The 22,330-nt window shown below is 37.8% G+C and overlaps 1 protein-coding gene across 2 annotated transcripts in view; it reads left to right on the top strand.

Annotated features, from left to right (window-relative positions):
* Nucleotides 1-22,330, top strand: part of veph1 (ventricular zone expressed PH domain-containing 1) — a 145,021-nt gene that overhangs the window by 105,846 nt on the left and 16,845 nt on the right. For both annotated transcript variants that reach the window (XR_014627454.1, XM_084409462.1), the window contains exons 12-13: nucleotides 9,589-9,706; nucleotides 19,580-19,716. Coding sequence is in view for 1 of the 2 variants with exons in the window: in XM_084409462.1 (XP_084265588.1) it covers nucleotides 9,589-9,706; nucleotides 19,580-19,716 (255 nt within the window). In the remaining variant the exon portion in view is untranslated. The remainder of the gene's footprint in view (nucleotides 1-9,588; nucleotides 9,707-19,579; nucleotides 19,717-22,330) is intronic.

Raw genomic sequence — 22,330 nt, 5'->3', positions numbered from 1 at the left:
GTGGTTGTAATGGAAGCTTTAGTTGTCTGTTAAGAACTGACCAGTCAACAGAAATGTGAAACAGGGTCCTTGAAGCAATTTCTTCTCTTAAAAGTTGAAAACAAATTTAGCATTGGTCTATTGGAAAAGGCGGCTTTACAGTGTCACTCACCTTTTATCTAAGTAATGCGCTGCCATGCTGAAGGAGATGGTGAAAACCCTTGCTATTCATCTCTCTGAGCCTCAGGTCTGAGAAGACTGGAATGACAGATGACCTGGCTTTATTCGCCTGAGAGGAAACTGTGTGTAATGCAGGAAGTAGACAATCAGACCCTCTTAAAGGAATATGCTATATGGAATGTATGGCTTTTTCTGTCATAGGAATAATAATATAAAATTAATTTGATTTCAATTCGAATTGTTTGGCTTTTTCTTTGTTCAATTTACTGAACATGGGTTGGAGCTTTAAATTGAACTCTCAAAGTGCACCATATTGTTTTATATATTTTCTTATAGGGGGAACATAAAAGAATATCTTCTTTTATGTTTCACAGAAGAATTTTATGGATCGCTTTGTGTGACTTAAAGGTACAATATGTCGTTTTTTTGCTTTAAAAATAGCAAAAATCACTATATCTATGTTTTTTTTTTTTTTTTTTTTGTGTACTTACATTATCCCGACTGTTTCCAACTACTTTCAAACCAGAAGAAATTTGTAATTTAATTCGAAGACACGGACCGTTTCTTTATTTCCGTTTTGTCGCCGTCAATGGCGTCATATCCGCGTTCTCCCTGGTTTCTGCTTGTACTGCCATAGTAACCAGAGCCCTCTGATAGTAACCAAGGCGACAGACGTGGACAACTGTGTAGTTCGTAATGTCTATCTGCACGCTGTTGTTGTTTCGTTCAAACATTATGGACCATGGCAAGCAGACTTTGGATAAAAAAGGAGAACTAAAACGAGAATCAATATCAGCGCGGTGTTTTGCCGAGAGCTCCACGTCCGAGACTTCGACCGCTCCTACATGTACTTTATTAAACAGGTGAGCACATTTACATAAAACTAATCAATGTTATATAGTTCAACAATGATAAAATGTTAGAATATGATCTGTATGTTATTCTAATGTTGATCTAGCTTACTGCTAGTCTCATACAAACAAACTAACACATAGAATAACATAAATTTCAACACATTCAAATGCAGTTTAGTGTGATAGTGTAATGTTAGACCAAGTGAAACAGCGCTGCGTTACCTCACAAGTTGAATTTGTCTAATAAACTGACCTGTGAGTAGTAATTCTGCACTTGCGTGTAGTTCGGTAGAATGAAATGTCCATATTCCTTTTATATCCGCGGGACTCGCGTCGCGTGTGGAGCTGATAGCTGTCTCTTAGCAACCCCGACCTGCTTCATATCACAGTCATGATAAAAACATCGATGTATTTACTCATCCATAAACATTATTAGATCGGTCGGCTTGACGTTGACGACAAGATCCATAATTCTTAGCAAATGTTGTGTCATCAAACTACGCCTTTGTTATTGTAAGAGGTTAGCGACCCCTAGCGGCGAAAAAATTACATATTGTACGTTTAAGTGGTTAATCACATTTAAAACATTTCAACATTTTATCACATTTTAAAAGTGACCTATAACATCGACTATGCAATACACTTTAATTTATTTAGTGCTAATAGAATTATTAAGCCTATTTGGAGAGAGAGAGATGTTTATAATGTGACAATATGTAAGTCATCCTGTGATATTGAAAATATGACTAGGCCTAGACTACTTGTTCTGAGCAGGTGTTGTCAGTGAACAGGCTGTAACACTGTTGACTAAGTTACAGACAGTCATGAAAAACTGATGCTACTTATCTGGGAAACATTCTCTAACAGTAGTCAAGTTGTCACTGTTTGTGTCAAAAAAGTTGTGAATTTGTTGTAACATTAAATCAGGAGATCATGACTTACTCTGTGCTCAAAGTGATGCTCTGAGCTCCAGTGGTTTCCTCTGTGGGTGAGCGAAACTTTCGGAAGACGTTGTAGCAGAATTCCAGAACAATTCCAGGATATGCTTTTTTTTCATTGGTTGTTGCGTTAAATCTTACCCAGATACAATAGTGCTATTTTCTGATTGGCTATTGTGTAGCCCCTTTATTTTTTTTTAATTGGCTGATAAGTGGCAGGCTTGACTAAGAATTCCAGGGGAGACACGCTTGATTCCTGCCGGTTCCATAGTGAGTAGTGGTGGGCGATACTGCAAATTTCAGTATTGATCCGATACCAAGTAAATACAGGGCCAGTATCGCCAATATCGATATCGATACCGATACCAATACTTTTTCATTTAAAAAGCATGCACTTGAACTTGTATGCACTTTCCTGTGCTAGAGCAGTGTGTCATGGTTTATGAGGTGTGAATGCATCATTAATATGCTGTTTCTGAATACGTTTTCATGACTACTAAATATTTTGTGATTTGTGCTCTCAACTCGCCTGTAATTAGTCAGTGACTTTTACAAAACTACCCTAATTATAGTACTAGCCTACTGTTCAAAAGTTTGGGGTCTGTAAGATTTTTAATTCTCTTCTGCATTTTTTTGATCAAAAATACAGTAAAAACTGTAATATTACAATTTAAAATAGGCTATCTGTTTTCTATGTCATAGTAAACTGTAATTTATTCATGTGATCAAAGCTGAATTTTCAGCATCATTACTCCAGTCATGATAGAGATTAATTTTAATATGCTGATTTGCTGCTCAGGAAACATTTCTTATTATTATCAATGTTGAAAACAGCTTCATATTTTTGTGGAAACCATGATACATTTTATGCAGAATTATTTAATGAACAAAGTTGAAAGAACAGCATTTACAGTGCTATGCATAAGTTTAGACACCCATGCTAAAGTTGACTAAAAAGAGGAATAAAAAATCATCTTTTGGAAATTGAACTTAATGCCTTAATTTAAAAAATTAGGACAAATCCAACCTTTAAGGACACCAATTTTCTTTGTGAATGAATAATGTATCGTAAATAAATAAATGTTCTTCCTTAAAATACAGGGTGCATAAGTTTGGACACCCCTATGTTAAATTCCCATAGAGGCAGGCAGATTTTTATTAAGGTTTTTTTTTTTTTTTTTTTTTTAGGATACTATGCATCCTGATAAAGTTCCCTTGGCCTTTGGAATTAAAATAGCCCCACATCATCACATAGCCTTCACCATACCTAGAGATTGGCATGGGGTACTTTCCATAAGATCATCTCTCAATGCAAATCAAACTAGCTATTAGGCTAACTGAAAAAAAACCATGCCAATCTCTAGCAGGGTTTCCCCAGGTTTGATCACCCCAAATTTAAGACTTTTTTAAGACCTTTTTAAGACCACTTAAATGAAAATTAAGACCTACATCGCACCCATTATGCAGTCGTAAAACACCAGATCAAATCCCAATGACTATTACTAACAAATGTTTTAATTAAAAATACATTTTTATAAAAAAACTCATTCAACATACACTGCAAAGTGATGTTTTTGGTAAATATCAAACATTCATAACAATAAACAGATAAACTAACTTTTCAAATCGTCTTAGTAAAGTTTCTCAGCATTCAAACTGCTTCAACCATTTTACATTTTCAAGAATAAAAAGAAATGTAAATACACCTTAAAAACGAGGGAGGGAGGGATAGAGAGACATAAGTTAGAGAGGGGTAGATAGATAAAAAGAGACACACAATGAGAGAGAGATAGATAGATAGACAGATAGATATATAGATAGATAGATTGATAGATAGATAGATAGATAAAGAGAAAGAGAGGGGTAGACAGATAGGTAAGAGAGATATAGGCTAGATAGAATAGCGAGAGAGACACAGAGCGACAGACAGATAGATAATGCCTGGTTTAGATTACAAGATTTTTGTGTCTGTTACAATAGTCACGGTGTCAATCTGTCAGATTACACGATTTTGACTCATAAAGTCTTGTCGTGGACAAGAAACATGTCAGACTACACGTTGCTTTCCGACCAGTCATCGCGTGCCGTCACACGCAAACATTCACTCGCGCACACACACACACACACACACACTCACAATCGCTCTCGCATGCGCAGTCGCGCACACACTCGCTCACTCGCGCGCGCACACACACACACACACACACACACACTCACTCGCGCACACACATACACACACACACACACACACACACACACACTCGCTCACTGTAATCTGAACAAAACGACACTTCCCCATGATGTCTCTCCTCTCGACTGATTGAAGGTTGATCCCGCCGGCGCGAAAACCCAAACTACTGTTTGCGTATACTCCAAGACGTTCTCTGACGTTACGCTAAACCCTGTTGAATTTTCACGTTGTTGTTTTTCCCCCATTTCACCTTGCGTTGCAGTCTGGTTGACTTTGAATAAATAGGCTAGTATAATGAAATTTAAGACCTTCGTTAAAAAAATTAAGACTTGGACCACGGAATTTAAGACTTTTTAAGGCCTTAATTTAGGAACATGACATTTAAGACCTTTTTAAGACTTTTAAGACCCCGCGGCTACCCTGTCTAGGTATGGTGAAGGCTATGTGATGATGTGGGGCTATTTTAATTCCAAAGGCCAAGGGAACTTTATCAGGATGCATAGTATCCTAAAAAAAATTTTTTTTTAAAAACTTAAATAAAAATCTGCCTGCCTCTATGGGAATTTAACATAGGGGTGTCCAAACTTATGCACCCTGTATTTTAAGGAAGAACATTTATTTATTTACGATGCATTATTCATTCACAAAGAAAATTGGTGTCCTTAAAGGTTGGATTTTTCCAAATTTTTTAAATTAAGGCATTAAGTTCAGTTTCCAAAAGATGATTTTTTATTCCTCTTTTTAGTCAACTTTAGTATGGGTGTCTAAACTTATGCATAGCACTGTATATGAAGTAGATTTTATTTTGTCACTTTTGATCAATTTAATGCATCGATCCTTGTTGAATAAAAATATTAATTTCATTAAAAAAATCTTACGTCAACATTTTGAACCGTTATGTACACTTTTGGTTTGTTTATTGCGAAATAACTCCCGATTGTTTCTCTGTCATCTAAGCAAGGCTTCGTTTCCCAAACGCACTGTGCCTGTGAGCTCAGCGAAGCACCAGCATCGAACGCTCTCTGTGATTGATTGGTTTCGTCTTGTATCCAGATGACTAGGAGAAAAAGTTCTATCCTACACAATTATCCGCTAACATTCGCTTATTTTTCCACTTAGAAGCTTATTTTACGCACTGAATTGCGTGCTAAATTAATAAAAAAAATACTGGTAAAAAAACACATTTGGATGGATACTTTTATGTGAGGATCGATCCTTTTCGATACCACGTCAGTATCGAAAGTATCGATACTTCAGGATCGATCCGCCCACCCCTAATAGTGAGAGCGGCGCGGCCAGAGAAGTTTTAGGTGCTGCGGCATATTAAATATATTATAAATAGTTTTTCCGCGTGAGAAATACAATGTGTGGCGGGAGTGCGTGACAAAAGACCGAAATGAGCGACTGTCACGCTCAATGCGTGACACTTGAGAGCCCTGGCTTCAAATGACAACGTACAAGTTATATGGACAACTTATGATAATTAAATGGTGTTTTGTCATTTTGAAGCTTCCATTGTAGAGAAATAAGTGATCAACACAAGTTGTGTTTTTTTTTTTTTTGGTTAACTATTCCTTTAAAAGATATTCACTCAAAAATCAGTTGCTCACCATCATGCTGTTCCAAACTCTTAAGACTTTCATTCATCTTTGGAACACAAATGAAGAAAAATGAACGAAACCTATGAATTTCTTCCCCCTCCTCTAAAAAAAAAAAAAAAAAGTCCAATCCACCAAACCATTTACACTACAAAATATTCATAGCGACATCGAAAAATGAATCCATATGAAGTCTTCTGAAGAGACATGGTCAATAATAAACAAATGTGATTTTATGGTTCTAAGAACGGTAAGGAACATTTAAAATAATATTTCCACTTGAGCTTGGTTCGGCACGGCCATTTACAAAGCGTTCTCTGCCCGGAATTCTTGTGTAGTGACTCATTCAGGATTGGTCACTTGTCTGTTGCCTGTCTACCAGTCTCTGATGCTGGCCAAACGCACTGTTTGAGTGAACACAATTTAATAATATAAATATCTGATCATTCTACATAATGCGGTCACACATCTCATAAACTCTGGATTACCAGGGCAATACTGCCGCATTTTTTATTACATTCCAAAAAGCTCTGTTATCAGCCCCACAGTGGAAAATGAAACCATATCCATACTGGCTGGGCCAGATCAGATGATCAAATGGAAAGGTTTAGCAACAAGAACAGTTTGGCCTGACACTGAAAAAGCGGCTATATGAACATTGATCAGCACACATACATCAAACTCATCAAATATGTTCAGTGGCAGTTCAACTGTTCTTGCTTGATGCACCAGAACAAACTGGATTAAACTACTTGACTCATATTTAGTCTTTATAAAAAAATTATGCAAGTTGTGGTGGAATGGACTTTCAGTGGAGGGACAGAAATCTCTCAGGTTTCATTAAAAATATCTTATTTTATCTTACTTGAATAGGATCGAAAGTCTTAAGGGTTTGGAACAACGTAAGGGTGAGTAATTGATGACAGAATTTTCATTTATGGGTGAACTAACCCTTTAAAGGTGGAGCCAATGCACAAACCAGTGATTGTAATTTCTTGGAAAGGACTTCCGAAAAATCCTTGTTTTTCTCCCAACTCTTCTGTGTGATGTTTGCAATCGTCCTTTTTCCAGAATACCTCAGCTCAGTATAATAGTCACTTCACTGGCTTTGATATCTGTAAAAACAAATAATTTTCTAATATCATTGGTTGTCTTCATTTTGGCAGATTCCTTTTTCTAAAGGCCACACACCCTCACATCCATTGGAATTTCTAGCCAATAAGCACGTGTAGATGCCAGCTCTCATTGTTCATTGGTGTCTAGCTGTGCTGTTGACTCTCTAATACGTAAAGTAAATCCCATATTGTCATTACGCAACTGTTTCAGTCCATTGACGGCTTTTCATAAAGACTTCAGAGACAAATTCTAGGATAACTGGATCAATGTGAAGATTCTTCAAAAGGCTGTCCTGCTTTAAGACTATTGAGACTCTTATACACACTTTATTAATCTTGAGAACTGGTAGCCAGGAGCGGCTAACCACAACTTCTCACGACTAAGAAAGCTAGCCTGTAGTTTACTGCTTCCCTGGAGTCAAGAATTATTAATTACTGCACAATGTAAATCTTCACATTAAAATAAATGTAGTGTACATCTTAACCCTGTTAAACCTAGCAAGCTGCCTCGCTGTCCACTGTACACATTCACAAGAAAGCTCTTTTGTCAACAATGTTAGCCGTTTTGCTAGCTTCATCTAGACCAGGGGTGTCCAAACTCAGTCTTGGAGGGCTTGATAATCACCGTGATTATCTGGTTCAGGTGTGTTTAATTGGGGTTGGAGCTAAACTCTGCAGGACTGTGGCCCTCCAGGACTGAGGCCACATTTATACATAGCCGGGTATTTAGAGAAACGAATATTTCTCCCCCTCCGTTTTCAAAAATAACATTGTGCACACAACATCGTTTTCAAAAAAGTTGTCGTTTACATCAACCCGCATAAATACGCCGTCGAGCAACATCATAATTATGCCAAACCTATGGGCGGCATTGCAGGGAGAAGGATAAAGCCATGCAAGCGAATCAGAATCCTCAAAATCGACAACAACGAATAGCACGAGCGACTTCCAGTTCCTTTCAAAACAACAGACGTGGCGCGAGATTCGTTTGTGTGGACAGACAGCGAAGCAAATGCAAACAGGCCAAAACCGTTTGCACAAAAGTAAAAATGAGTACCACCTTAACAGCATCCATGATCAAATAGTAGCCAAACAAACTCTAAACATAGGGCGCTCACATGACGTAAGCATTTTCTGGCGCATAATGTGACGTTTGAGAACCTAAAACCCTGTTTCTCCCAGTTGACACGGCAACACATAACCGGCGTTTTCAGAAATCTCCACTTTGGCCGGAGTTTTTAGAAAAAATCGTTTTCTTGGATAAAAACGGCATTTTCGTGTAAATGACAGGCCAAAACGCAGGGAAATATCTGCGTTTTCCCATCGTGTAAATGGGGCCTGAGTTTGGACACCCCTGATCTAGACTTGCTTTTCAGCAAAGTTTTGCCCTCTAAAGCTATCTCAGCAAAATGGTACACTCAGTGACTGAGATCACCTCAAATTCTTTTGATTAGCAAAGCAGTAGTGTCCAGCTGTCTTTTTTTTTTTCTTCATCATTGGCATTTATAGAATCTGAAGTTATAACAGAGATGGCTTCAATGTCTCAAGACACATTTCAACAATATCGGTGCTATTCCATAGAAAATGTGCTCAAGAAATGTGACTTGCTTGTAGTTCATTCCAATAGTTTGGCAGTAGCATGTTGTTAAGCTAACAATATAAGTCATATATCCGTTTGTTAATGCCATATCCGGGTCCAGGCCTCCACTATTTTCAGTTAAGAATACTATCTCAACAGCCATTTATGAGCACTATTAATTCATATTACACATGTATGGCAAGCTTTTATAAACTCATGGTGTATATACTACAGTCTCTGGACTCACTGCATCCAATACAAAACCAATACTTTGTAACAATCGGCCTAATCGGTAGCGTTACAAGAATAAAATTGGGGCCAGATTAAACTGTGTGAGTTTAAGTGTTTTAAAAGAGGAGACGACCACAGAGATAAAGTGAATAAATGAAGTGTATTTACAATTTCTACCAGGAACTTAAAACAACACAATACAACAAAGAAGCCTTAGGCTGTTAAAAGCATAGTCCATTGGTTCCATACCATAAAACAGTCCTTAAGAGTCCTTGCGTGCTGTAAGTCCCAATGTGTCCACCAGTGTATATACAATCCAACTGTAGTGATAATCCAATGAAAGTGATGTGGTTTGCTAAGTCCTTAAAATAAACTCCTCAATCCAGCTTTGGTCCTCTTGACAGAGACCTCGTTTGTTTGCCATGCTGCTTCATTTATGCTGGCTATTTCCTGTTTCCTGTCATGTGATTGCTCACATGACAGGCAGACCCATAATCATTTAAAGACATACACACATAAAACAGATAAAAGGAATAAAATGGACTAAATGACTAAGACAACATGTAAACCTATTAAAACTCTAATATACATCAAATCATTATAATATATAGTGGTTAAAACATGTGTCATGTGTGACAGTGTCACAACTTTAACGATTAAAAAAAGATTAATTGCTGTTGTTTTGACCCGGAAACAGTGACGTCAGTTTTAACGAGCGGATAGGACATACAACTATTGGGTGAAATGGTAAACGAGAATATTATAATAGTCTCAACATTTTGCCATCTTGGATCATTTATTCCACCAACCTTGTTGCAATGCATTCTAGCATTAATTTTAGAACTCTTTCCCTGTGTGTCATCTTTTGAATAGCTTCATCTGCTAAAGTTCATCTCTCCCTCTCTCTCTGTATTCACTCTCAGGATGTGGACAGTTTGCAGATGTATCTGGAGGAGGTTCGTTTCTTTGACCTGTTCAGCTACAGTGAAGAGGAGGGTGGCTGGCTCTGTTTCATGTGCAGTAACCCAGAAAAAGCCACAGGTAAATAAGATTTGCTTCTTTTTGGCTAATGTACAAACATATATGCACACAATAAATGAGTCACTCAAACCTCTGGCAATATACAGGACTCCAGACTAACATTTGAGAGCAGTAGCACCGGTGCCACTAAATTCTACAGATGGTGGCACAAGCACCTAATTTGGTTGCGCTGGGAGGTGGGACGATTTTTAATCATAAAGGGAATTTAGTCATAAAATGAATAATAATAAAAAGTTATATTTATAAAACGACTTTCCCAAGCTCAAGGTCGCTGTACAAGAAGATAACAAAAACACAGCTTCAAGCATTAGTATGCATCAAATAGAACATATACATATGCAAATATACAGTAACAAAACAGCAGAACACTAAACAGAGGAGGGTTGGAAATACTGTAAGAAAAGATTTTTAGTTGAGATTTGAATGAGGAAATACTAGAAGTGTCACGAAAAGTTAGTGGAAGAGAATTCCAGAGTTTCGGAGCCACAGCACTGAATGATCTACCACCCATTGTTGAAAGACGAAAATGAAAATGACTATTGTTTTACATTAGTAAGTGCAGTAACTAACAATATTACTTTTTATTTCTTGGAAATGCACATTTGACAGTAAAGCACTGAGCTTGAGTTGAGATGCAGATCAAATTAACTTTTATTAACAACAGTAACATAAAAAAACAAATTTTTATAAAGAAAACCTTAAATATTTAATATTTTTGGTTATCACATTAAAAATCACATTTAAAGGCCCACTGAAGTGCCTTGAAACATGCAGCTTTGTATGATGCGTTGACGTAATTTCCACTGAAACAGGAAGCTAATACGGAACATATTGAATGGCTCCTCCGCCTTTTCAAATAGCCAATAGCGTTTAGTTTAGTTTACCTCACAGACTAGCACCATGGAAACGAATCCGAGAGCTGATACTTTGGATTCAATAGTAACGTTAGAGGTGTGAATAAATTCTAGCCATTTCATTCTGAAAACGGAATAAAACTCGAGCGTTTGAGCAACCGCACACACATCTCCAACCCATATTGCTCCGTGACGTGACGACGGTAGCGATATCCGGTTCATGAACGAATTGTTCTTTTGAACCGGTTCTTTTTTTGTGAACCGGTCGAACCAGTTCACCAAATCGAACTGAATCGTTCAAAACAGAGTCAGTGCTGATCCAGTTTTCTAAAGTTACTCGCTTTTGGACGTGCCTGACAGTCACTTCGACTCGAAATAAACAATATCCCAGACTATATGTTACTCCAGTAACTCCGACAGATGGAAATGATGAGAACGAGCAGTTGACACTGAGCATGCGTTTACTACCGAACGTACAGTCAGGTACAGCCACGGTCGCTGAGGGGCGGGACGCTTCAGATTCTAGAGAGCATCTGATTGGACAGAAGATGTAATGAGAAGGTGAAGTCCGCGGTGACGTCATAAAAATCCATTATCTATTTTAGCGGAAGTGAGAGACTTTAAGTTTTGAAAGCTTATATCTCCTAAATGTGGATTTTGTCATAGTTGTGGAACACACCAGCTTATTTAATATTTAAGGCAAATATATTCATCCTAAGAGCTAAAAAAAAAATTTTCGGGGGCCTTTAAGTTAAGTGGTGGAAAAAGTGTGAAGCACTTTAAAGTCCTTAAAGTGCTTCTTTTTCACTCTCAAAAGCTGTACGAACTCTGAAATAAATAATGTAAAAACATTCGACTATTTCTGCCACAAAACCATGTACAAATGTACCATGTACAGCTGAGGGGAGGCTGGAGCAGAAACACTCTCCTATTGCTGTTTTCGGTATGAGGACCCCGACGTAGAGGGCTGGGGCGGCCCCGTGGGACCGGTGGCGACGAGGGATGAACCTCTGAAACGCTGCTGAGTGTTAGGCGACAGCAAGGCATCAAGAAGGAATGTTTTCCTTTTGATGCCCGAGAGATTCAGCAAAAGGTGCCTCTCCGTAGCCACCATAGCTGCCATAGAGTGGCCGATGGCGCGGGCCGTCTCCTTGGTGGCACGGAGAGGTAAATCAGTGGCCTGACGCAGTTTTTTTTAATGGCGTCGGACCCCACACCTTCGCCCTCGTCCAGATCCCTAAGCAGGTCGGCCTGGCACGCTTGCAAGATGGCCATTGTGTGTAAGCAAGCGCCCGCCTCACCATATACCGTTGCCCACCAGCGAAGATGTTGTATGGAATGGCTTGGTGGGCAATGTCGGGGCTTTAAGGGATGATGCAGCATCAGGGGAGAGATAAGCTGCTAATGTCTCTTCTACTCTGGGAATCATCCCATAGCCGTTCTCTTTGAACCACTCGATAGAAGCGTAATTATGCAACGTGGGACTCGATAGTCGAGAAGAGAACAGCTTTTTCCAGGATCTCGACAACACAATGTGGAGATCCGGAAAGAATGGCAAGCCCCAATGTGGAGGATGTGCTTTTGACTGCAAGGAAGCACTAATCGAGTTTGCTTTTTCTTTGCACTTCCCACTTCTCGTCCGGCCAATCGATATTTAGCTTTGCCACGGCACGAGCTTATAACCTCCACGAGCTTCAGGGCTGGCGAGTCACCCAAAATCACCTGCTTTGATGCTGAGAACAAACAACTCTTCAGAGCTAGACAGTCCTAACATCCAGCCTTCACTCTGGGTGGAAGAAGCCGAAGAGCGGGCTTCTGTCTCCCAAGTTTGGGTGCAGGAGTTAGCGGTTGAGAGCTGAGAAAGGGCCGAAGCCGTCTCATACTCCTCCACTAGCCTCCACCAGCCTCGGCATCTGCGGGACCCAAACCGCGGGGAGCGCAAACCTGGCCGCTCTCATTAAACAAAGCCAGGCGGGAGTGTCCTCAAAAGAAGCTGTTCACAATGCACACAGTCAGCCCCTTCGAGAGCTGATCGTGCATTCTCTGCTCCCAAGCAGCTCACACAAAAGTTGTGTGTATCACAAACAAACACCAAATAAGACTTACACACATAGGCTACATTCACACTGTCAGTCCAAATCCGATTATTTGTGTATCCGATTGGAATCTGATCTAAAATTATTGATAACTGAGATCCGATTTGTGTGTCCATGCAGCTCTTTCGTTTTCTGGAATATCTGCATTGGTTTCTATGGCAGTGATGTTGCGTTGGTAGGCATGCACCAAAAACAACAACCGCAGCATGGAGGGGTTTGCAATACAGATGGTCGCTTATTTCAATTTTACAACATGGAAATGTGCAGCCGTGCACTGGACTATGCGTCTTCTGAGGCAGCGACTGAACCGGAGGCCGCTATTCACAGTCGTTTCTGCCGGTTTCAAAATATGTCTCCGATATATTGTCATTTTCTGGCGCTGTCACGCTGAAGGCGTTCCCCAAAGTGTCGTCATACGACGCAGCGCGAGTTCCCTCGAAAGGGAATTATTACAAAGATAGCATAGATTTCTTTTTTTTCTTTTTTTTGTGAATTTGGTGGAATTCGTTTGTAAATAACCAAACTCTGTCCTTGGTGCGTAATGATTCATAAGATAATTATTTTGAGTCTTTTTAATGAATCAGTTGATGTGGTTCACAAAACTGGTCTGAATGATTCATTCACAAATTGGGCTGATCTAGTTTTCGAGTTCAACTAGCTGACTCAATGATCCGGTCGCAGCTGTTAACAGCTCACTTGAGGGCAAGATTATCAGTGAATAACAACCATCATTTTAAGAGAGTTTCTGTTAATCCTTCTCTGAAGTTAATGATTAGCGACTACATAATTTAGCAAAAGCACGTCAGGACACCAGATGTCCTATAAAGCTTCAGTCTTCTGTGATGATTGCTAAAATCTGCTTTCCATGAAGAGAAGAAAGAAACAAAAACTAGAGGAAAAGGTGGTTCCTCTCATTTCTGTAGCTGAGATACATTTACATCAGTCCAGCATTAGGATGTTCAGACAAAGAGGCTTCTGATCCCATTCAAGTGCATCCAGAATTGTTGTTGCTTTGTTTTAAATCTTCTCCAGATGTGCTTTTTGGTAGGATTTTTCCATAAGAACCAATTAGATACAACAGAGAAGGTTTTTGCCTCTGGCCTGAACATTTTACCAAAAACAATGAAACATATTGTAAATCGCTGCACATGGAACATGTCTATTTCATCTGAGATCATTTATAGGCATTTGAAACACTAAAAAAGAAAGTAAATGCAAATCATTTAAAGTAAATGCAAATTATTTAATTAAAATTAGCTAATGCACCACAATTCTTTAACATTGTTTCACACTGTAATTTTATTGCATGCAATCAATTCAAGATTATAAAATGGAAGTTTACTTAATCCATTTGGATCGGTCATAACCTGTATCCAGATCGAGACCAACACGGTGTATTTCCTGTAATTACTTAACTCACTGCTTAACCATTGTAGCATTGTTGGAAAAATTTACGAGCTAGTCAGAAACTTTTCCTGAAATCGGAGTAACATGGTCGCACCATCGTTTGGTTCAAAAATATATGACTGTCATTATTGATGTCACGCACAGGTGGTGGAGTAATACCATTTGAAAATTGGATTAATTCTGCTAATTACTCAATTCAAGATCACAATTAACTATAGAAAGCCTTTTTTTAATCACGTACTACATATTCAACTTTACTCCTGGATATATGGTTCAATCAGTCAACAGCGTTCTCTACATCATTTCTCTGAGATGCTGCTGTAACAAACATGGCATCCGATGACTACTTACTTATTTTTGTTCACAGTTGTTTTGTTTTATTTGATGCTCGATTCATCTCAGGTTCCTTCTTACGTCATTACGCATTTATAGTAATGTGCACTCTTCAATAACAGCGTTGATTATTGACACACTAAAATATACTGTATAGAAAGAAAGAAATGTACTCTATGTAATGTTAGCTTGCTTATTGCATTTGATATATTGAAGTCCACATGTCATAGTAACAAGAAATGCTTTTAACCAAAGCATTTCTTGTTACACCCAGAAGTGACCATCTAACGATGCTTTTGAGAAATACACCTCAGGTTGGGAATTGATGCAAGCATTATTTTAGTAGTTAGTAGTTTATTCCTTCCTGTAGCTCAAACAGTAGAGCATTGGTGCTTGTAACGCCAAAGTCATGAGTTCGATTCACAGGGAAAGCAAGAACTGATAAGAATGTAAAATGTGTACTTTGAAATGCAATGCAAGTCACTTTGGATAAAAGCGTCTGCCAAATGCATAAATGGAAATGTAACCCCCCCCCCAAAAAAAAAAATTGTAAATTTGGTCCAACCAAATTATGTTTAGTTTAAAAGGCTTCATTAAAGGAATAGTTCACCCAAAAAAGAAAATTGTCCTAAAATTGAATAACCCTCAAGCCATCCTAGGTGTAAATGGCAATATATAAATATCCTTTTGTTTTTGAAGCTCCAAAAAGCGCATCCATCCATCATAAAAGTAATCCATATGACACCAGTGGGTTAATAAATGCCTTCTGAAGCAAAGCGATGGGTTTTTGGAAGAAAAATATGAAGTTCTGATGGAAATAACGCACAATAACACTGTGCTGTTTACAGTAACATCATACAATAGCATCATGTTTACAATAGCATCAAACGGTAATTTACTGGTAACGTTACAACTTCTCATCCCAGAAAATTGACAGAATTGATTCACCAGTATTTGATCATATTTTATTTTATTTTATGCTCAATAGACAGTATTTCTAGGCTTTGAGTCTTTCTTTGTTTAGTACAACAACAAAAAATCAAAATTCTGAAAAAATGTGGTTGTTAATCTTCATGTTTTTCTACTTTGAATATTTTACACCCTCAGAGATTGATATTAAAATTGTTCACTGCTGCTTTTGGTGGAGTATTGGATTGCGACGGTACATGAAATATTAATGGCGTCACTTTACCTCAGAAATAAATTAAAAAAATCCCCATGAAGAGACAGTTTAATGAGACAGGAAATGTTTTTACATACCACCATCCAGCAGCCAAGGTGGGAATAAAGACTCTTTGAAACCTCAATAGCAAGTGCCGCTCATTAAACGAGTGTTTGTAGCACACATTCTATCTCCTTTCTCCTTGTTTGGAGTGTGGGACAGTTTCCATTAGCAGAGAGCTGTAATGATTTTTAATAGAGCGAGTGAATGTTTGCAGAAATAAGGACTTGGGGAAGCAAAGCTTGGACAGGCAGCACCTACCTTGGCAATGTTATGGTCTGACAGAAGTCTTGTGTGTCGTCAGCTCATGAAGCACGGTAGTGTTTGAAAGCATTCCATCGCTTGGAGTTTGGTTCAGACATTAATGAGGGAATTTTAGCAAGGAGACAGAGACGCAGTGCTACAGTTTTAAAACTACCATGTTGCTTTTCTCACTGCTGAGATTTCATGTGGTGCATCCCGGCTGTTGGCTGCTTTTCTCACTTTTTAAGCATTTAAACATAAAAAAAGAATGAATGATTTTTAAAATCATGGGAAAAAAAAAGTATTCAAGCAAGTGTGTCCACACTTAAAAGTGTGTGTTATGCTTAAATATTTTATTAACACTTTAGTTTATGGTTCAATTCTTACTATTTACTAGTTCCTTATTAGCATGCATATTACTAGGATATTGACTGTTTATTAGTACTTATAAAGCACATATTAATGCTTATTCTGCATGACCATATTCTACTTCCTTAATCCTACCCAATACCTAAACATAACTACCTAATAAGCAGTAATTAGAAATGTATTAAGGCAAAGTCGTAGTTAATAAATATTAATAGTGAGAATTGAACCCTAATCTAAAGTGTGACCAAAATATATATATACTATAAGGAACAAAGGAAAATGCATTGGTACTTAATGATATACAAAGCGATTTGGGGGTTTTACCACGTTATCTCTGTTGTTTGATCCAACAAAAAGCAGTTGGTAACTTGTTTTCACAATCTTGTTATAAACTCTATGTACCTCCTGCTAGAACTAATCCAGGTAGAACTGACTTTAAATATGCTGCCCCTTCAGACTGGAACCCTCTTCAAATGAAATTGAGGCTAAACCATTTGGTGTCTTTTAGTCATTTTAAAACACGTATGCATGCACTAGAGAAAGATTTAGTGATTTGCTAATGCTTCTAAGGCTGTGCTTTTAATGATATTTTATTATGTGTTGTTGTTTTTTTTTTTTTTTTTATGTGTGTTTGTATATTTGGGCCGTCTATCTTGGCCAGGACACTCCTGTAAAAGAGATTTTTAATCTCAGTGAGGTTCTCTCCTGGTTAAATAAAGGATAAATAAATAAAAAAATTAAGTTCATAATGGAAAAAAATACATTTCTAATGATAGAAACCATTTTTTTTTTATGAACGTGAACATATAGTGACATTCACCTTTTAAAAACCCAAATAAACTCCTAAACCTTTATTCTATGTTTTATTTTCGACGTGGTGTTGAACATACTCCAACTTTGCTAAATATGTGAACTCTGTCCTGTAAATTCTAGTGAATCCACACTCTCAGCAGGGGTTGCTGGAATCTTTTCTGACTATCAGAGCTACTCTAAATCAGTATAAGAGCACAGCGTTGGCCAAAGCCCAGCAACAAAAATCTATAACATACACCAACCAGGAGAACAATAAACACTGACCTTTCTTTCCCCACAGAGACTAGCAATATCCTCATTGCATGAATTTACAGTTGTAGCAGAATTGGAATAAACAATTCTTACCTCAAAATATTGTATTGATGTATTGGTAACATAGCACTCAAAATGTCTTACTCTTCTCCCATTGGCTTTTGTTGCTTTCTGTACTACCTGTTCATCGGGACTGCCATAATCCAGATTTTAAAAGATGGGCTGCATCAAGATTAATATAATACACTATTTACTACAGGTTTGTACTTGACGGGAGAGCACATTTGATGTGTGTCTCAAAAGCCTACTATGATTTAGGATATTGTGTAACTTCAGAAAGATCAAAATCTTTTTAAACAATTATAGTCTGTCTGACTGTGGGCTTGCTGAGCATCGGTTTTGGCCTCTACTCTTATCATTAGTGCGTTTCACTTTTATGACCACAAACTCATTTTCAAAGACAGTATCATATACACAATAAAATCAACAGAACAGAAATCAAATTTAGGCAAACAAATGTCATGCAAAATGGAGCACAGATGCTTTTAATGTTCTGGGATTTACAAAACATGCATTTTATATTTGTTTTGCTCGTGTACTCACACACACATTCTAGTGCTTTGATTCATGCATTTGAGAAAAGAGTATGAAAGCAAGTAAAATTAAAAATAATTCATAATAGAGAATTACTATGTTGCTCATGGGATAAACACACACAAATTCAATTATCAACATTTACCAGCATTGTAATACAGACATCTGCAAAAGGTTTTGGGTTGAGACAACCAGAACAAGCACTATCTCTTCCAAAGCTTTTCAGTTGTTCTGCCAGTTTTTTGTTCTTTTACATTTTTTTTTATGTGGTTGACCAGAAATACCAACGTGAAAACATTTTAAATGGTTTAGCACTTTCCTAAAATGAAGTACATCGGTGTCGACATGATTTATTGTTTTACTGCATTGAAGGTATAATTCCATCCCATTCCATCAAAACTACTATTTATATTAATGAAATAACTTGTCAATAAAAGTAGCTAATTTTAGTATCAAATCCCTGTTTAACCTTTATGAAATTATGATTTCGGGCTGTCCCACCTTAGAGATCTTGACCTTCTCAAATGCATTCAGCACAAAGCATCATCGTTTTGACCTAATCTGTTTTTTTTTTTTTTTTTTTTACTGATTTAACTGATATATTTATGCAGCACAGTCACAGTATGTTTTATAGCAGGTCATATCAAATGTAGCTTAACTTCCTTGAGGTAAACAATCAACATTTTCTGAGAGTTAAACACCTCCTTTCACTAACCATTTGTTGAAAAAAGAAAAAGAAAATTACTTCATTTTCAAGAGTTTCAGGCCTTATTTTGTGCCTTATTCATGGAAAGTGCATTTAATATCCCAGAATTAAATTATTATACTAACCAAATAAACAAATGACGTTGGTCGCGCCATTTTTTGTTTTCTAGGAAATTGCGGCAGGTCAAGGGCTGTTTTTTACCTCAATGTAAATCATTACTTCAGTGTTCTCTAATACACCATGAGCTTAACTTCTGCCATTTGGGATTATAGTTTGGTGATTATCTGATATCAGTCTTGCTTAATCTGAAGCGGGCTATCAAAGCGCTGCAGATTCTCATCTGTTTTCCTTGCTGAAAGAAGGAAAACTCAGACAATGGGCTGCTTTGTACCATCCTGGAAGGGCTATAACACAGCTTCCTGTTTAACTCAAATAGACCCATGAGAGAGATCTGTGAAACGCTTTGTGTAGTTCAGACAGACCTAGCAAACACAGGCAGGGGACACAATATTCACCACGTCTGAAACCACACCAGATATTGCAATGTGGTGATAAACACTGAGCAGTGCTCCTTTGTTCGCCTAATGAGAAAAATGTTCCCATTATAAATAGTTTAGCATGGCGTATGTCCAGAAGAGGATGTCTCTGTGAGTGAAGAGTATTGTTTGGTGTTGCATTCAAAGTGACTATGGGCTGACATGGCGCTAGTTCGCCAAAATAACTAATTCATTTTTGACGTCTTTTTAAATCTATTTTGACTGACTTTTTTCCGTAGAGCACAAAAGAAGATATTCTGAAGAGTGTATATGGTGCTCTTTTCCATATACAATGAAAGCAGGCTGTATAAGGGCTGACAAAAAGCATCATAAAAGCACCATTATAGTAGTCCATACAACCTTCTCATGAAATCTTTCTCATGATGTGAAACAGAGTTGCTTCCCTTACTTTTACATTCTCTTTTTCATTTTGACTCTTTCTTCTCAGTCGTTAACCAGGATGGCCAGCCACTCATTGAAGGGAAGCTGAAGGAGAAACAGGTACGCTGGAAGTTCATCAAAAGGTGGAAAACACGTTATTTCACGCTTGCCGGCAACCAGCTTCTTTTCAGAAGAGGAAAATCAGTAAGTGTCCCATTCACAAGACATCAGATTGTATAATTTATGCATTTCTTACCATCGAGACTCTCTAAAAGGAACTGAATACACTTTTTTTTTTCTTTTTTTTTATCATTTACCTATTTACCACATATCCTGCTGGAAAATGAAGGAAGCATGAAGTGCTCTGAAAATGTCCTGGTAGACGGCTGCGTTGACTCTGGATTTAATAAAGCACAGTGGACCAAAGTCCTCTTTTCTGATGAGAGCAAATTTTGCATTTCATTTGGAAACCAAGGTCCCAGAGTCTGGAGGAAGAATGGAGAGGCACACAATCCAAGATGCTTGAAGTCCAGTGTGAAGTTTCCACAGTCTGTGTTGGTTTGGGGAGCCATGTCATCGGCTGGTGTTGGTCCACTGTGCTGTCCACTCAACGCAGCCGTCTACCAGGACATTTTCAGAGCACTTCCTTCAGCAGACAAGCTTTATGGAGATGCTGACTTCATTTTCCAGCAGGATTTGCACCTGCCCACACTGCCAAAATAACCAAAACCTGGTTCAATGACCATGGTCATTGCTTAATTGAGCAATTACTGTGTAATTACTGTGTGATTTCATGTAATATTCAAATTTTTTGAAATCCTGTTTTCGTGGGTTTTATGAGCTGGAAGCCCAAATTATGTACAAATAAACAACTAAATACTTGAAATCGTTTAAGTTGTGGGCCCTGAATCTATAATCTATGGAAGTTTAACGTTTTGAATGGAATTATGGAAATAAATAAACTTTTCCATGATATTCAAATTTTTTGGAAAGGGTCTGTAAATCAAAACTGCCTAAAGTTACTGAATGAAATCCAGGACGAGGTAGGCTATAGGACTGTGAAGCTTTGGGGGTGTTGATGGACTCGATCTACTCCATCTATGTTTTGATGATCATTCTAAATACGATCCGGACATAGTCTTAGATGATTTTCTCAGCTAAATTCTCCAAATATTTTTCCAAGTGAAGTGAAGCTAGAATAAAAATATTTTTTATTTTTCATCAGAGGCTCTGTTCTCTCTTTTTCTTTTTTGATATATTGGATGTTCAGATATTCAAAAAGTAACAAATTACTCTGGGGGCCATGAAACTTTTGTGAAAATGATCAAAAATGCTGTCGCTGGCTGGTAAGTTTTCAAAAACGCTGGCGGGTAAAGAGTTACCTAAACCTTAATTTACCTTGTGACCTAAATTTATGTCTGTTACTCACGCAAAGCCATTGTATTGCTTCAAAAGACTTAGAATATCTGCAATAAATTGCATGGACTACTAAACGTGAACGTGATCAACAGTGTTCCTGAACAACCATCTATATCGAGTGATTCTGTAATCTAGCAACTAAAAAGTATTTTAAATTGGCTCATTTTTGGAGCCAATGGCTACCAAGTATTTTATTAGTCTAGAGCCCTGCTTTCTGGAAGATGATCATTATCTTTTAAAAGCCCATGACTTCACCAAAGCTTTTCCTGAAGGGAATTACATTAACTAAATAAAACTAAAATGGCTTTTCAGAATCTCACTATTACATTTAAAAAAGGAAAGACCCAATTTACTATGTGCCCATATAACCTGGAGCCATATTTAAGATTGTGCAAAGGAGAATTCATAACCAAAGCCATGACAAACAGTGACTACAAAACTAAGATCAGAAAAAAGCCAGCAAAAGCTTTTTAGTAAAAATGAATTCATTTGTCAGAATTGTAAGCACATTAAATCTTGATTCATTGTAAATTTTACTCTGGAAAAGTGGGATGCATTGCTACAGTCATTTCATTTTGCAAAGTCTTGACAAATCTTTGGTTTATCAGGCATTGCACAAATGCTTTCAATATGATTTTGAGGAACATTTGGCCTTTTGTCACAGTATCTTGTTTTTATAATGCCTTAAATTTGCTTGCAGTTCTGCAGTTTTTCTTTCATTTTAATGGTGCTCATTCTAATCCATGTACACAAACAACAATAAGCTTCATTTTTGGCAAACTTTGTGCAGCGACTCTTAAAAACGTATAGAAACTTAAAAGAAAAATAGAGCAGGAGAATTGACCTTTCGCCGGCCCCTCCCCCAAAACGGCCATTGTCCAATCACACATCATAGCAACCGTTACTATGTGAGCAGGTCCGACAAACATTAGCAAGATGGTGAAGCGGTGCGCCCACAGCGTTTGTAAATCGGACACTAGATACCCCGAGAGATTGTCTGGAGGAGTTGTGTTCTAACTTCTTTCCATTCCCAAAGCCGAAAACACAACGTGAGCGATGCCTACAATGGATAAAACAGTGTGGACGGCCCCACTCCCAGTTAAATGTGTCGAACATTACGAAGCATAAATACGTCTGCTGGCTGTGGTGTCGATGGCTACTTAGTTTTTTTTGTTTTGTTTTTCTGATCTGAAAAACTATCCTATCTGTTACTCAAAAAACATAATATTGTCTGAACCGCGAGTTTTATGATCCGTTGCCCCACTAATAAATATTATGGTCTCAACCGCGAGTTTTGTGATCTGTAGGCTAATTGTCCCCCTAATAAATATTATGGTCTCAACCGCGAGTTTTGTGATCTGTTGTCCCCCTAATAAATATTATGCTAAGTGCATTATGA

Source organism: Rutilus rutilus (genome assembly GCF_951802725.1).
Source record: "Rutilus rutilus genome assembly, chromosome: 5".
Lineage (NCBI taxonomy): Eukaryota > Metazoa > Chordata > Actinopteri > Cypriniformes > Leuciscidae > Rutilus > Rutilus rutilus.
Note: the sequence above shows the minus strand (reverse complement) of the source record. Positions and strands in the feature narration are given on the sequence as shown.